Genomic DNA, 14,114 nt, shown 5'->3' on the forward strand with positions numbered 1-14,114 from the left:
ACCATGTAACGTGAAAAATAGCTAAGAGAGATGAATACGTTGCTGGCTTGAGTAGACAAAAATACCCCTCCACGTGAAGGGGGGCCATACGTACAGTACATGGAGCAGTTTAAACTAGAGATACCAAAACTGAAAGTTGGCCACAAAATCATGTCGGTCAATCGGATTACGTGGAGAACTTCCGTCCGTTGTGTGTTGTTCTCACTCTTGACCTCTTAAAAACGGCGAGTCGTTCAACAGTATTGCTTGCCACGACAGTATATACACACACATATATATATATATACTCTTTTTGATCGTGCCGAGTCATACGTATACTTTTTTTGCCTTAAATAAAAAAAAACTCAAGACATAAAGATATAAAGTTGGCAACCAACGAATTAAGTCATGGCATGGCAGGGGAGGGAACAATAAGAAGCTTCCTTCTTTTTTTTTCATGGTATGCTACGTCATCAATTTAATAAAAGATTAGACAGTCAAATTAACAGAAGATGTACATTCATCGAAGTCCTAAATTTTAATATGCTTAAAAGGAGAATAGATATATATTAATAATATAAGCAACTATTAATCTTATTTATCGGTCTGACAGAGATATTCTATAAACCAAATTTAACTTAATTTACCAATTCAAGGTCATTGTACTTCTTTCATTTAAAAAAAAAAAAGTCATTGTACTTCTTCATCCTCCCTCCATAGAAACTTGTCAAGTGACACACTGAGATATGAGATGCAAGTTGTTGTCAGTAAATTTAGAAAATTGTTATTAACACTTGAAATACTAGTATTGCACTCTATCTCCATTAAAATAACATGAAGTGGTGAAATTTAAAATTTACCCCAATACCATTCACAATATTCCTTGAGATGCCAAGCTGCCAAGTGATTCGACCCCATTGTGCATATGATTCTCGTTGACTATTGGAACATGTTTACAGTCATTGACTTTTGCTGCACATGGTGCTGTTCCTGCTGCTGATGCCATTATAGAATACAACTGTCCTATTGCAACATCTGACTAAACCAAATGGGGCATGAAATGCAAGGGCTCATTCTGCACCTATATCTATATAAACATGTAATATATTGTAAGAGAAGCAAGGCAAAGCACCAAAATACCAAATAGCAGTGGGGCAACCTGTGAACACTCATATCCCATATATAATTAGGGATGGCGTCTAAACTAGTTAGTCATAATGTGAGAGCTGCTGTTGTTGTAATTGTTATAGCAGCAGCAGCGGCATTGATCATAGAAAGAGCAGAAGCTGAAACACACACCGTAGGCGGCGCTTCTGGCTGGACCAATACTCTTGCTCCCGAATTTTATACTTCCTGGGCTGCCAATCACACCTTCAAAGTTGGCGACATTCTAGGTAATTTACAATAGGAATTCAAATATTAGTATCAAAGAGAGACACCAACTTATTAACATTTTAGGATCTTAATTAGTTTGTTTGTGTTTCTGTTTTGTTGTTGTTGTAGTGTTCGAATTCACTACCGGAGGACATGACGTAGCGAGACTTGGAAAGGAAGCTTTTGATGCGTGCAACAACACCGATCTGCTGAGCCCACCTGAAAACCAAGGACCCGCCAAATACAGCCTCAATCAAACTGGCGATTACTATTTCATCTGTGCTTTCCCTGCTCACTGTAGCCAGGGTCAAAAGTTAAGCATCAAAGTCATAGCCACTGGCCCTTCTGCCCCTGCCCCTGCTCCTCATTCTGAAGCCCCCACAACTCCTACTGCTCCTGCTCCTAATTCTGAACCCCCCAAAACTCCTTCTCCTTCTCCTTCTCCTTCTCCTTCTTCTCAAGCCGGGACTCCTCCTTCTGAGACCACAACTCCTTCGTCGCCACCAACTAGGGCAGTCACAACAGCACCTCCTCCGTCCTCAGCCTCGTCTCTGGCTTCTGCTATTTCTACTATTTCTACTATTTTCATGTCCATTGCCATTGCTCTTTTCTACCTCTTCTAGGCTAGAGTCCAACTACTCAAGTCTTCTTTCGATCGGCCCTTAAGCTTTCCTCTGTTATTTTATGTTCATCAATGTGAGTTCAGTGCTTCATGCTTTATTCTAGAGACTGCCAATCATGATCATCTTAATTAATCTGCTATTTTGTACTACTCAAAATAAATTACTAAATACCCCTATATATAAAAATGAAAATCAAGAAAGTTTGACACATTAGTTTAACTGGATTTCAGAGATTTGTTGTCCATGAGAGGATTTGTGTCCAACTATTACGATGACAGCTGATGATACACTATAAATATCAGAAAAATAGATAACAAAACAGCCATGGTGGTACATTTTAATCTCACTGATACAGAAATTATTTACCCTATACTTACAATGATGAATTTCTGATTAGCAATGTGTGATACCTTCCAGTTGTAATTTGCATCTGCTGATAGAAACAATCATAATTAACCACAACGTTCAGCCAACATCTACCAGAAAACAGGGGAACTGATGATTGACTTAATTAAATTAGCAAACTCCACAAAAATCTATTATCCAGCACATTGGTGTTCTTTCCCTAAATCACTACTCCAAATTGCAGATATAAGCAACTCTAAATAGTAATGAAATAGTACGTTGCCTGTTGAGGTCTCGACTATGTCAGATGACTGCTCCACCGACTGCAAGAACCTCAGATGAACAATGCACAGGTTTTTGATACAGTGATTGGAAATAAAACATCAGATAAAATGAGACCTTCGCGTGAAAATTTTGAGTAGACAGCCAATCAAGGAACATAATTTACATTTTAGAAGAGCAAAAAAGTGTAATTGAAAACCGCCCAAAATAAAAAATGATCGCAAATGAATGAAATGAAGGATTTAATGAGAGAGCAGAGCACAATAAAAGTTCATATAAGCAGATAAAACATACCAAGGAGTATAGCCGAGCGGCAACAGTACAGCCGCGCGGCTATACTATATAAATAGAATTGTTTTCCCCATATAGCCGTTCGGCTATACTATTTAGTAAAAACATATTAAAAACGACCCCTGTATAGCCGCCTGGCTATACTATTTAAAATTTTTTTAAAAACGTATAAAAGAGTATGGCCGCTCGGCTAGACTATGTAAATAGAGTATTTCAACAGTATGCCCGTGCGGCTATACTCTATAAATAGAATATTTCAGGGTATAGCCGCGCGGCGATACACCGTAAATAGAATATTTCAACAGTAGAGCCGTTCGGCTATATTCTATAAATAGAATATTTTTCACGGAATATTTCAACAGTATAGCCGGGCGGCTATACTGCATAAATAGAATTTTTTTCCTCCGCGGTATAGTCGGCGGCTATACTATTTAAATTTTTTTTTAAAGGCGCGTGTTTTTTTAAAAGTGTATAGCCGAACGGCTATACTCTGTAAATAGACTATTTCAACAGTAAAGCCGCGCGGCTGTACTCTATAAATAGTTTTCACAGTTTAGCTATACCCATTAACCTGAATTTCTCTTGTTTAATTACTTTAATTAGTAGTTATATTTTAATTATTATTTGCTAAGTAAATAATTAGTATTTAAATATATTTTTTTATTATTCACTAATATGTGAGTATTTGTGTATAATACGTGAAATTTTTTATGTTTTATTAAAATTTTTATAAAAAAAATACATATATTAAACATGAAAAATACGTACATTTGTGTTATATACAATATTTCACAATACACAGAATTTTAAGTTGAGTGGCTAGCTATCAAGATTTATAACGTTTTACGTTACTTTGTCAACGTAATTAACATCGACAGTACCCAACCCTCCGAGATATTACATATTAATTAATTAATTCTTTTTTTCTTTGGGGACATCCCATAACAATTAATTAATTAAAGCATGGATACATACACAGCTAGCTATACACAATGCTGATATAACTTGTCTCCTTGTGAAATTTGGCGGCTCTCGCTCTCCCGCTTCCTAAAATCCGAGAGCTCTCTCCCTCTATAAATTCAGACTTCAAGTCCTGACCATATTACTAACTAACTTCCTTCCTTGTTTCCTTCCTACACAAGAACACAAACACAGAGACTCGTAGGAGAAATATTGAAGAAAGATATGGTGGCTAAAAGCATGAATGTGAGCAATGTGCTGGTCCTTGTTATAGCAGCGGCAGTATTCACGCTACATGGAACAGAAGCTGCACAATACACAGTAGGTGACGAGCTCGGTTGGACCATTCCTCCGGGTGGCGCCGCCACTTACGCTTCATGGGCTGCCAAGCATAGTTTGGTAGTTTCTGATATTCTAAGTGAGTATACTTCTGTGAAACTTTCCAAATTGTAAATTAATTACTTTCTATCTCATTAATATTTGTATGCATTATTAATTCGCTAACCTAGATGCATATATGTTGTTTGTGCAGCATTTAACTTTGCGGTTGGAGAACAAGATTTGGCTTTAGTAACCAAGGAGGATTTTGATGCGTGCAACACAGCCGAACCGTTGTTTGTGTTCCAAGAACCAGGAGACTTTATATTTGAAAGTGAGGGCATGTATTATTTGACCTGCACCTTCGCCGGCCATTGCGCCAAAGGCCAAAAGATTGCCCTCTACTTCGCTCCCTCAGGCGGATCTCCATCTCCAAGTCCCGCTGCAAGTCAAAGTGCTGATGATGCTGCCGCGGTCAAATTTGTGTCCAAGAAAGAGTATGGCTTCAAGAAATCAATACCTGTAACGATGAAGTCCCTCTAAATATATCTTGCTCGCTATAAATAGGTTGCCAAGAAGAGTACTAGTATTGTCATCTTATGAATAACTAGAGGCACTTTGTGCTTAGCGTGTGGTGTGATCCATATATGCCCCAATAATAAATTTTTATTTATATTTAAATCCAGTTTTTGTGATTATTTTCTTTGTCGAATGTAAACAAATTACAATTACACAGGACAGCTAGCTTCCTTAACTAGCTTGCAATTTCTGTCTGCGGCTGATCAACAGCATGCTACCGCGGTCAAATTTGTGTCCAAAAAACAACACGGGCTCAAGAAATTACCGCCTGTAATGATGTAATTCCTTTGTTGCTAGCTTTGCCTTTGATTGATTGCCTCCTGTAGGCTATATGCCAAGAGGAGGAAAAACTATTTTCTTATGAATAACTTGAGGCACTATGTACTGTATGTGCATGTGGATGTGGTGTGATCCATAAACCCAAATAATGAAATCATGATCCGAATACTACGTATAGGACAAGAAGCATGACATCAAATTTTACAAAAATTATGGTCCTATGGAATGAAAATTAAAATGGAAGATTAAGAAACAACGCAAAGCCAAACCTCTACAAGAAGATATTCATTTACATCAATTATATTACCTATAGATAGACTCGAAGCTAGCATGTTCTGGTGGAGTGATTAGAGTGATTATAGAATACTACGGTAGTACGGCTACATGGAATATCTTATACATGTGTTATAATATATATAATTAGATATTTATGGCACTTGGTCTTGGTGAGCTTTAATGTGTGCCAAGGATTACTATGACTAATTTGTTAAGCTCAATTCATTTAATTTAATAACACGTAATATTTCTACATCCCCTGACCAAATTCAGACAAATTATGATTACTCATTAATAGTTGATCGTGTTTGATTCAAAATGGCGGAAATTTTGTGGGCGGAAAGGTGCCAAGGGCATAGATGATAGATCATCAACCCATAAAGTCAACATGAACGAAAATTATTTGCATTAGCTGTATACGTCTACTAATCACATTTTACATCTCCGATATAATATTGGTTTGGACGAATACAAATGAGGCCAACTTTTACAAAAACAAGAGCAAGATAACTCAAAGCCAGCTTATTGCCACAAGATTAATGATGAATACGTACAAATTTATCAGTGCTGTGCTGGTTGATTGTAGCTTCTGTCGGTGAGATTATTAGTGCTGGCTTACTAGAAACAACTATTCATTTCAATTATGAAGCGAGCTTTTCCTTTTAGGCAATCACGCAATGCACGCCAAGGCCTGCAGTTTTGTGTTCTATACACCAAAAAACATTTGAACACATTTGTATATATAGTTCATTATATATCATGATTTAAGGTTTGGACATAATTAATATCGACCCATCACTATGCGTATCAATAAATTAATAGTTTGATGTTCCTTAATTAGCTTGCAATTTGGGGATGTCAAACACAATGCATATTTTGACTTACGCTTTGTGAAATTTGGCGGGTTTTGTTCATCCGCTTCCTAAAATCCAAGAGGTCCCCCCTCTATAAAATCAGACTTCACTTCATCCCAACCATATTACTAACCAACTTCCTTCCTTCCTTCCTTCCATCACAAAGAACACAAACACAAGACATACGTAGGAGAAATATTGAAGAAATTAAGATGGGGGCTAAAACCATGAATATGATCCTTGCTATAGCAGTTGCAGTGTTCATGCTACATGGAACAGACGCTGCAGAATACACAGTAGGAGACAACCTGGGTTGGACCATTCCACCGGGTGGCGCCGCCACGTATGCTGCATGGGCTGCCGCTCATAGCTTGGTAGTAAACGACATTCTAGGTGAGCTATACTTTTCCTTTTATTACTTGTTCGTTTTGTTTTTGGGAGTGTTGTTGGCATGGCATGGCATGGCATGCATATCGCTAATTAATCTATATGGTTTTGTTTGTGCACTGTACAGCCTTTAACTTTGAAGTAGGAGAACAAGACTTGGCTTTGGTGACCAAGGAGGATTTTGATGCGTGCAACACCGCGGACCCCTTAGTTGTGTTCAAAGAACCAGGAGAATTTCAATTTCTAAAAGAGGGCACGTTCTATTTGACCTGCACCTTCGCCGGCCATTGCACCAAAGGCCAAAAGATTGCCCTTTACTTCGCTCCCACTGCATCTCCAAGTCCAGCTCCAAGTCCAAGTCAAAGTCAGAGCGCTGATGATGCTGATGAACAATATGCTGCCGCAGTCAAATTTGTGTCCAAGAAAGAATATGGCTTCAAGAAAATAATACCTGCAACGATCAAATCTCTCTAGATAATTCCTTGCTAGCTAGCTCGTATTTGCCAACAGGACCTTATGAATAACTACTAGACGCACTTTCCACTATTATATGTATGTAGTGCGTGATCAGAAACCCTGATAATAACATTTGAACTTTCTTTAAGTCCACTCTTGGTTTTTTTTATGCCATTAAAACTGCATGCAAGATTAATATTTTTCAAGAATGGCTTAATTAGGCCTGTTCGTTATCGTTTTTGGGAGTCCATTTTCATTTTCCGTTTTTCACCGAAAACGCGTTCGGTGCTATGCTTTTGCAAAACGTAGAAATAGACTTCTGAAAATGATCCAAACCTTATGCACAAAAGTTGAAAACAACAAATTGTTGTTTTCTGTGAAAACGAAAACATGAATTCTCATTTCACTTCACTCTCGACTCAAAACTGAAAGCTCTCTCTCCTCTCGTCATCTCTGCTATCTCGTCAACCTCTGTCTCAGTCTCTCACCACCACTGTGATACGCCATCTCTCTGCTCCTCTCTGTCCTCACCGCAATCTCTCTGCTCCTCACTGTCCTCACCACCATCTCTCTGTTCCTCTCTGTCCTCACCCCCAACTTTGTGTTTGAAACCTTCTCTGTGTGGGAGGATGAGGTTAATAAAGCAAGATGACCACACAAAAAAACATGAATTCAACTTTGGGTCTGGGTCATACTTTGGCTTCGGGGACTTTATTTTTATTTTTTTTTATCAGGATGGCTTTTGGGGGACTTTGGGTACCAAGAAATGAAGGTGGGTGGTTTTGCGCGATGGGTGGGGGAGGGCTCTAGGCTATAGCCCCTCTGGGGTTGTGGGTAAGGGAGGGAGTGTGAGACAGTGAGAGGATGTAGTTCAGACAGAGAAGGGGGTTTTGGGTCAGTGAGAGAGAGAGAGATAGAATGATGCAGTGGGGTTGTGTTTTTTTTTTTTTTTTCTTTTTCTTTTAAATAGATCTTTTGTTTTTTTATCTGATTTATTAACTTTATAAATTAATTAGAATGTTCGTAAAAGATTTAACTGTATTTTTGTTTTGCTTTTCATAGTTTTTTATTTTCTAAAATAGTTTTCCAATTAAGTTATACATTCTTTGTCTAGGTATTTTTACATTAAATTTGATTATTGTTTTAATTATTTCTTTTAGATTAGACATTAGCAAAAATATACTTTAAAAATAATTTACATATTATTATTCTTAAATTGTACTACCAGACTCAATTTCACTATTTTTATTTTCTGGATATGTTTTTCAATTAATATATCAGACACAATCTCGAATTCTAAAAATTTTATTTCATCATTTTCATTTTCCGAAAACGTTACCAGACGGGCCCTATGCATATAGCAATTTCAAAATCCAGGAGGATGTCAATTGCAAATAGAGGGCACTTTTTATGTTTTGCATCAGTTTGGCTGCTTCCATTTTATGTCATGGAAGCTGTACGCCAAAAAATCGTATCAAAGGAATTAAAAATTGTACATACTAGTGTGAAGTCATTTTTGTGGTTTCAATTTCTAAAAACTAGCAAAAATAAATGAAAAATACTTGTGCAAATTATGTGTGTGAATAAGGGAGACATTGGTTCCCTTGTATGTAACCAAGTCAAGGCGTTTTTGTGTTGGACAATCAGCCAAGGTTGCCGAGGCCTGCAGGTTAGTGTTTTGTAGAATTTAAATTAACTACAAAGAAAACAAAGGTTAAAATCTTATTACCCAGCTTGGCGGATTGCAGAACTTTAGTTACGTTTTCTTCGACATAATTAGTATCGAACCCATAACATACCCAGCTTGTCAGATTGCAATTGAAACTTAGATATTTGTACAATCAATCAATATCCTCTAGTTTAATTTAATTAGATCTCAATGCCCATAACATAACAAAGTATATCTGCCTCTCTATATATACATAATACATATGCATAAACTTCAGAAAGCAATGCAGTGTACTTCCCTCCGGACCTAAACAACTGGCATTAGTTTTCATATAATATATATATATATATATATATATATACGAAGAACAAGGACGAGAAAGATGGTGAAAAGTTCCATGAATAATGGGAATGTGATGGTTTTTGCTGTAGCAGTAGCAGCAGCAGCATCAATGGTGTTACAGACGACAGAAGCAGCAGAGTATGTTGTAGGAGACGACTTGGGTTGGACTGTCCCTCCGAATGGCGCTGCCACTTATGTTGAATGGGCTTCCAAGTATAACTTTCTAGTTAACGACATTCTTACAATGATGAATTTCTGATTAGCAATGTGTGATACCTTCCAGTTGTAATTTGCATCTGCTGATAGAAACAATCATAATTAACCACAACGTTCAGCCAACATTAAACCAGAAAGGACCAGAAAACAGGGGAACTGATGATTGACTTAATTAGCAAACTCCACAAAAATCTATTATCCAGCACATTGGTGTTCTTTCTCTAAATCACTACTCCAAATTGCAGATATAGTTCATTCATTTATAAGCAACTCTAAATAGTAATGAAATAGTACGTTGCCTGTTGAGGTCTCGACCATGTCAGATGACTGCTCCACCGACTGCAAGAACCTCAGATGAACAATGCACAGGTTTTTCATAAAGTGATTGGAAATAAAACATCAGATAAAATGAGACCTTTGCTTGCAAATTTTGAGTAGAAAGCTAATCAAGGAACATAATTTACATTTTAGAAGAGCAAAAAAGTGTAATTGAAAACCGCCCAAAATAAAAAATTATCGCAAATGAATGAAATCAAGGATTTAATGAGAGAGCAGAGCACAAGAAAAATTCATATAGTAGCAGGTAAAACATACAAGCAGTATAGCCGCACGGCTATACTCTGGAAATAGAATATTTCAGAGGTACGGCCGTACGGCTATACTCTAAAAATAGAATTTTTTTTCAAAGTATAGGCGGACGGCTATACTATTTAAATTTTTTTTAAAAAAAGACCAGTGTTTCATTAAAAGAGTATGGCCGAGCGGCTATTATTTCTACAGTATAGCCGTACAGCTATACTCTGTAAATAGAATTTTTTTTATACGGTATAGCCGCGCGGCTATACTATTTAAATTTTTTTTGGATAAGATTATCAAAGTACTTTTTTCAATGAGTATCAATTCTACTCGTCTGATCTGACGTGAAGGTGTACATAACTGACGATTCTCTGCTTTCTAGCATAACAAGGAAGTTGGAGAAAATTGACGGTAAAAATTTATAAATAAACCTCTCTTTATTATTATGCATCAGTAAGTACAACTAAGTATATATAACATCCGAATATCTGTATATGTAGGAGTAAATTCCATCTCAGAGGGGTTTTATAAAAGAAGGATAGGTCTTTGGTGTATTTCAAAAATAACATTGGATCAACATAAAATTACTAATTGCATGCAGCCACACAAACGATGAGAAAATAATAAACACCAGGACTTTAACATATAAATAAATGATTATGAGATCATAAATGTTTAAAACATAATGTCAGAAAGTTCATGTTTGAGCCAAAACAAAGAAATTAAGAACTTATCCAAACAAGAAAGCAAAACCCATGTACATATAAATTAACCTAGCAACAATTTTAAAAAAATATGGGCTAGGCCATCAACAATATGATCAGTCTACATGGGGTACCGATAGTTGTCTGCATAATTAGTGTAGTGGATAATAGGGTTAACATTCGGTGGCGATCTTGACTGAAAACAAGAATAGGGTGGTGGCTGAATTTGTCCGTAGTAACCATATGGTGGCGGTGACGGTCTATAATACGTCATTGGTTGATAATATGAGTTTGGTGGCTGGTATCCGGGCCTTGGTATCCCATGAAAGCTCCTATGGGCCGGAATGCCCATAGATGGCCTCATAGGTGGCCGACGCTGAGGAGGCATAGGCATGCCCATGCCCATTCCCATGCCAGAAAATCCCTTCCCATTCTTCTTCTTCTTGTCATTTTTGGCCCAAGTGAGAACTCCATGTTGCTTCTTTGGTACAATACTGCGTTTGCTTTCATCATCAGAACTGCTTTCAGCCTCATCACCATCACAGGAGCAATCTTCGCCAATTTGGATGTTGCACTTAGTAGACGCACCAATATTAACATTGTTTTTGTAGGGTTCTTTCTGGAAGGACCAAAGTTCTGCCTTTTTATCCATGTTTTTGACTATATTTGTGAGAACCATGGGGTCTATGTTACCTGAAACTTTTAATAATCCTTGTTCTGGATCTATGTTTATGTCCTCCACTCCTATAAAATATAAAATAAAGAAAAAAAATTATAAACTAAATAAATGAGCCACATGCATGATGAAATCATGAACAGAGGAAAACAGATATATTTACCATTGAGTTTCTGCAACTTTTCCTTCAATTTTATTGGACACTTTGCACAACAGTGGAGATTCATTTTTATAGTACAAATCTGCAGGGAATTGTCACATAAATTTGAAATCATCAGGAATAAGATAACCAAAATGCAACTTGAGGACAAATTCAAGGACCATTTAAATCAAAAACTCTAAAGAATAATATATATTTACGTATCCACTGAATACAATAGAAATAAAAGAAAAATACATACTGGAACGGATGCACGATGTTGCTCCATCAGAATTGCTTTAGATCTTTGTAGAGTAGAATAGAAATAGAAGAAGAGGTATCAGACTAATGGGTTTTGTAGAAATTAAAAATGAATTTTCAAGACGAATATGTTTTGGATAGGTAAGAAATATATATATATATATAGAGAATATGAAGGGCTTTCTGGGCACTAATTACTGCTTTGAGTGATTTGTTTTGGTTTCAAGAGATACTTAAATGGGAAGAAAGCTCAAAATCCTGAATATTGAATTAATGGTAAGAAAATCTAAAATTGGCATAAATGAAATTGGATTTTGGTTCACTTTCCTTGGTTGCCGTTTATTCTTAAGTATCAAGAAAGGAAAGGAAAAGAAAGGGTTTAAGATTCCTGGTGAAGCAATGCAAGGCTTAGAAAATCTAATAACATACCCAAAAAAAGGTCAAAAGATTCTGAAAATAAATAAATAACTCTTGGCATATATATATATTTTCTGATGTATAAATATCTCACAACAAATCACAATGTTCTCCCAACATTATTTACTTTCTTCAAATTGTTCTACGACTCTATTGTCGTGTTTCTCATCGTCCCACAAATGATAACTACAACTATAATTAAAACTTTTTTTCTGTTGGGCAAGGCCTTTGTTTCCCTTTGAATTTAAAATACAAAAAAGAATAAAATAAAAACAATCGGTGATTTATTCGAAGTCTAGGAATTGTCATTTTTAAAAGTTATATTTAACATTTTCGACATAGTTAAGATCGACGCCATGAATACCAATGGGTACAAAATTCCATTGCACAGCTTGCAATTGCTAGATGTCAGGCCCTTGCTATAATTCAAAAAGTCCTCCTCTATAAATTGATACACCACACCACATCATTTCCTACACAATCAAGAACATCATGAATAATATTATTGTGAATAATGCGATGCTCCTTGTTATAGCAGCGGTAGCAGCATCAATGATGATGCTGCCTACGGCAGAAGCTGCATTGTATACCGTCGGAGACGACTTGGGTTGGACTATTCCTCCGGGCGGTGCTGCCACTTATGCTGCCTGGGCGGCCAAGCATAGCTTTGTAGTCAAAGATATTCTAGGTCAATCCAAATTTTCAATTTCTTTATTTTCTTCTTGGAATTTCGCTACTTTATTTTATTTGATCGAAAGACAGAAAGAATGGTTACAAAAACAGGAAATCTTTACGTTAAAACTTTGCCCTAAAAAAACCCAACAAGTAAAATTCGAAATTTCGCTGCTTCATTATTTAGTGATATATATGTTGTTTGTTTTTGCAGTGTTTAACTTTTCTGCCGGAGAAGATGACTTGGCTGTGGTAACCAAGGAAGATTTTGACACGTGTAACACCACGAACCCCTTATATGAATTCGAAGAACCAGCGACACTTCAATTTCTTGCAAGCGATACATTTTATTTCACGAGCACCTTGGCCGGGCACTGCTCCAAAGGCCAGAAGTTAGCCATTTACTTCGCTCCCTCTTCAACCGATTCTCCAAGTCCAAGTCCAACGTCCTCCTTCCCCCTCAAATTTGTGTCTCAAAAGATCATGCAGGGCACAAGAACATAATTAATCAATTATGTAACCATCGATCTTGAAGCCCAAATAAAGTTAATTACATGATTATATAATTCTGTAATTTTCAACAGTTTAATCTTTTACATACATGCAAGAATTCAAGTTTGTTTCCTTCCTTGTCTTGTATCAAAATTAATTTGTGATACATGGAGTTGATAAAACTGCGTATGTATATTCAACTTTATTTGAAGAGAATCAACATAAAGACTAGACAAGATTATTATCAACTTTCAAAATCTATACTAGGGGAACGACTCTCGATATGAAGAATTCAATGAATAAAGTTTAAAAAAGGATTATTGACACAAACGGAAATTTGTTGGCCTTCATTGCAAAATTCACGGTAGATACTAATAAAATAATATACGTTCAGTCGATAGAATGTAAATATCGTCTAAATCATACACGAGATGAATTATTAATGTTACATTCCTTGATTAGCGGACTACTCAAATCTTTATTCCTAGTCACGCTACATAATGCATTTGACACCTCATACTGCGCACAAGAATTTTGTACTTTTAAAAGCTTCATTCATTGTATTGGAGAAAGGTGATGCAGTACATGTATTAGTTTTGAAACCAGAGTTGGAAGAAATCAATTTAAGATTAATTCAAGCTGATGCAAACTTCTATGGCCCCCAAAACAAGAAAACAAACATTTAGACCCAAAAAAAAAATACAAGAAAACAAAAATGAACAAAACAGTCGACAAGGAAGTTAAAACCTTTATTTATTAAGTAAGAAATAATAACGAACTCCAGCGGCATCAAATTAAATATATTATATATAGTATTATAGTGTGCAGAATTATCAAACAAGGTAGTATATACTATATATCATGTGGACGGATACACATTTAATTTATTATTGGGCCCGTGAAGCCGCCTTGTTAAAAGACTTTGGCAAATCAATTAATAAATTAAA

General features: G+C 36.3%; 5 protein-coding genes across 5 annotated transcripts; 4 read left to right on the forward strand and 1 right to left on the reverse strand.

Annotated features, from left to right (window-relative positions):
- LOC18771372 (cucumber peeling cupredoxin) lies at positions 1,143-2,073 on the forward strand. Its single transcript, XM_007204734.2, has 2 exons — positions 1,143-1,373; positions 1,483-2,073. The coding sequence occupies exons 1-2, from the start codon at positions 1,172-1,174 to the stop codon at positions 1,974-1,976; spliced, it is 696 nt and encodes a 231-aa protein (XP_007204796.2). The 5' UTR covers positions 1,143-1,171; the 3' UTR covers positions 1,977-2,073.
- On the forward strand, positions 4,035-4,772 carry LOC18771796 (umecyanin). Its single transcript, XM_007204428.2, has 2 exons — positions 4,035-4,272; positions 4,387-4,772. The coding sequence occupies exons 1-2, from the start codon at positions 4,080-4,082 to the stop codon at positions 4,713-4,715; spliced, it is 522 nt and encodes a 173-aa protein (XP_007204490.2). The 5' UTR covers positions 4,035-4,079; the 3' UTR covers positions 4,716-4,772.
- On the forward strand, positions 6,330-7,116 carry LOC18771502 (mavicyanin). The gene is made up of 2 exons (XM_007203602.2): positions 6,330-6,553; positions 6,675-7,116. The coding sequence occupies exons 1-2, from the start codon at positions 6,373-6,375 to the stop codon at positions 7,019-7,021; spliced, it is 528 nt and encodes a 175-aa protein (XP_007203664.2). The 5' UTR covers positions 6,330-6,372; the 3' UTR covers positions 7,022-7,116.
- LOC18770696 (heavy metal-associated isoprenylated plant protein 42) lies at positions 10,632-11,413 on the reverse strand. The gene is made up of 2 exons (XM_007204093.1): positions 11,350-11,413; positions 10,632-11,254 (listed from the first exon to the last, which is right to left on the reverse strand). The coding sequence occupies exons 1-2, from the start codon at positions 11,411-11,413 to the stop codon at positions 10,632-10,634; spliced, it is 687 nt and encodes a 228-aa protein (XP_007204155.1).
- On the forward strand, positions 12,241-13,373 carry LOC18771181 (early nodulin-like protein 1). The gene is made up of 2 exons (XM_020569235.1): positions 12,241-12,691; positions 12,890-13,373. The coding sequence occupies exons 1-2, from the start codon at positions 12,496-12,498 to the stop codon at positions 13,177-13,179; spliced, it is 486 nt and encodes a 161-aa protein (XP_020424824.1). The 5' UTR covers positions 12,241-12,495; the 3' UTR covers positions 13,180-13,373.

The sequence above is a fragment of the Prunus persica genome, chromosome G7 (assembly GCF_000346465.2).
Source record: "Prunus persica cultivar Lovell chromosome G7, Prunus_persica_NCBIv2, whole genome shotgun sequence".
NCBI lineage: Eukaryota > Viridiplantae > Streptophyta > Magnoliopsida > Rosales > Rosaceae > Prunus > Prunus persica.

Bases quoted from the DNA above. Each gene is read 5' to 3' on its own strand.
- LOC18771372 (XM_007204734.2), top strand. From the start codon at position 1,172: ATGGCGTCTAAACTAGTTAGTCATAATGTGAGAGCTGCTGTTGTTGTA. The intron at 1,374-1,482 runs GTAATTTACAAT...TTGTTGTTGTAG, and splicing joins CAAAGTTGGCGACATTCTAG to TGTTCGAATTCACTACCGGA.
- LOC18771796 (XM_007204428.2), top strand. From the start codon at position 4,080: ATGGTGGCTAAAAGCATGAATGTGAGCAATGTGCTGGTCCTTGTTATA. The intron at 4,273-4,386 runs GTGAGTATACTT...TTGTTTGTGCAG, and splicing joins GGTAGTTTCTGATATTCTAA to CATTTAACTTTGCGGTTGGA.
- LOC18771502 (XM_007203602.2), top strand. From the start codon at position 6,373: ATGGGGGCTAAAACCATGAATATGATCCTTGCTATAGCAGTTGCAGTG. The intron at 6,554-6,674 runs GTGAGCTATACT...TGCACTGTACAG, and splicing joins GGTAGTAAACGACATTCTAG to CCTTTAACTTTGAAGTAGGA.
- LOC18770696 (XM_007204093.1), bottom strand. From the start codon at position 11,413: ATGAATCTCCACTGTTGTGCAAAGTGTCCAATAAAATTGAAGGAAAAG. The intron at 11,255-11,349 runs GTAAATATATCT...TATATTTTATAG, and splicing joins AAAGTTGCAGAAACTCAATG to GAGTGGAGGACATAAACATA.
- LOC18771181 (XM_020569235.1), top strand. From the start codon at position 12,496: ATGAATAATATTATTGTGAATAATGCGATGCTCCTTGTTATAGCAGCG. The intron at 12,692-12,889 runs GTCAATCCAAAT...TTGTTTTTGCAG, and splicing joins TGTAGTCAAAGATATTCTAG to TGTTTAACTTTTCTGCCGGA.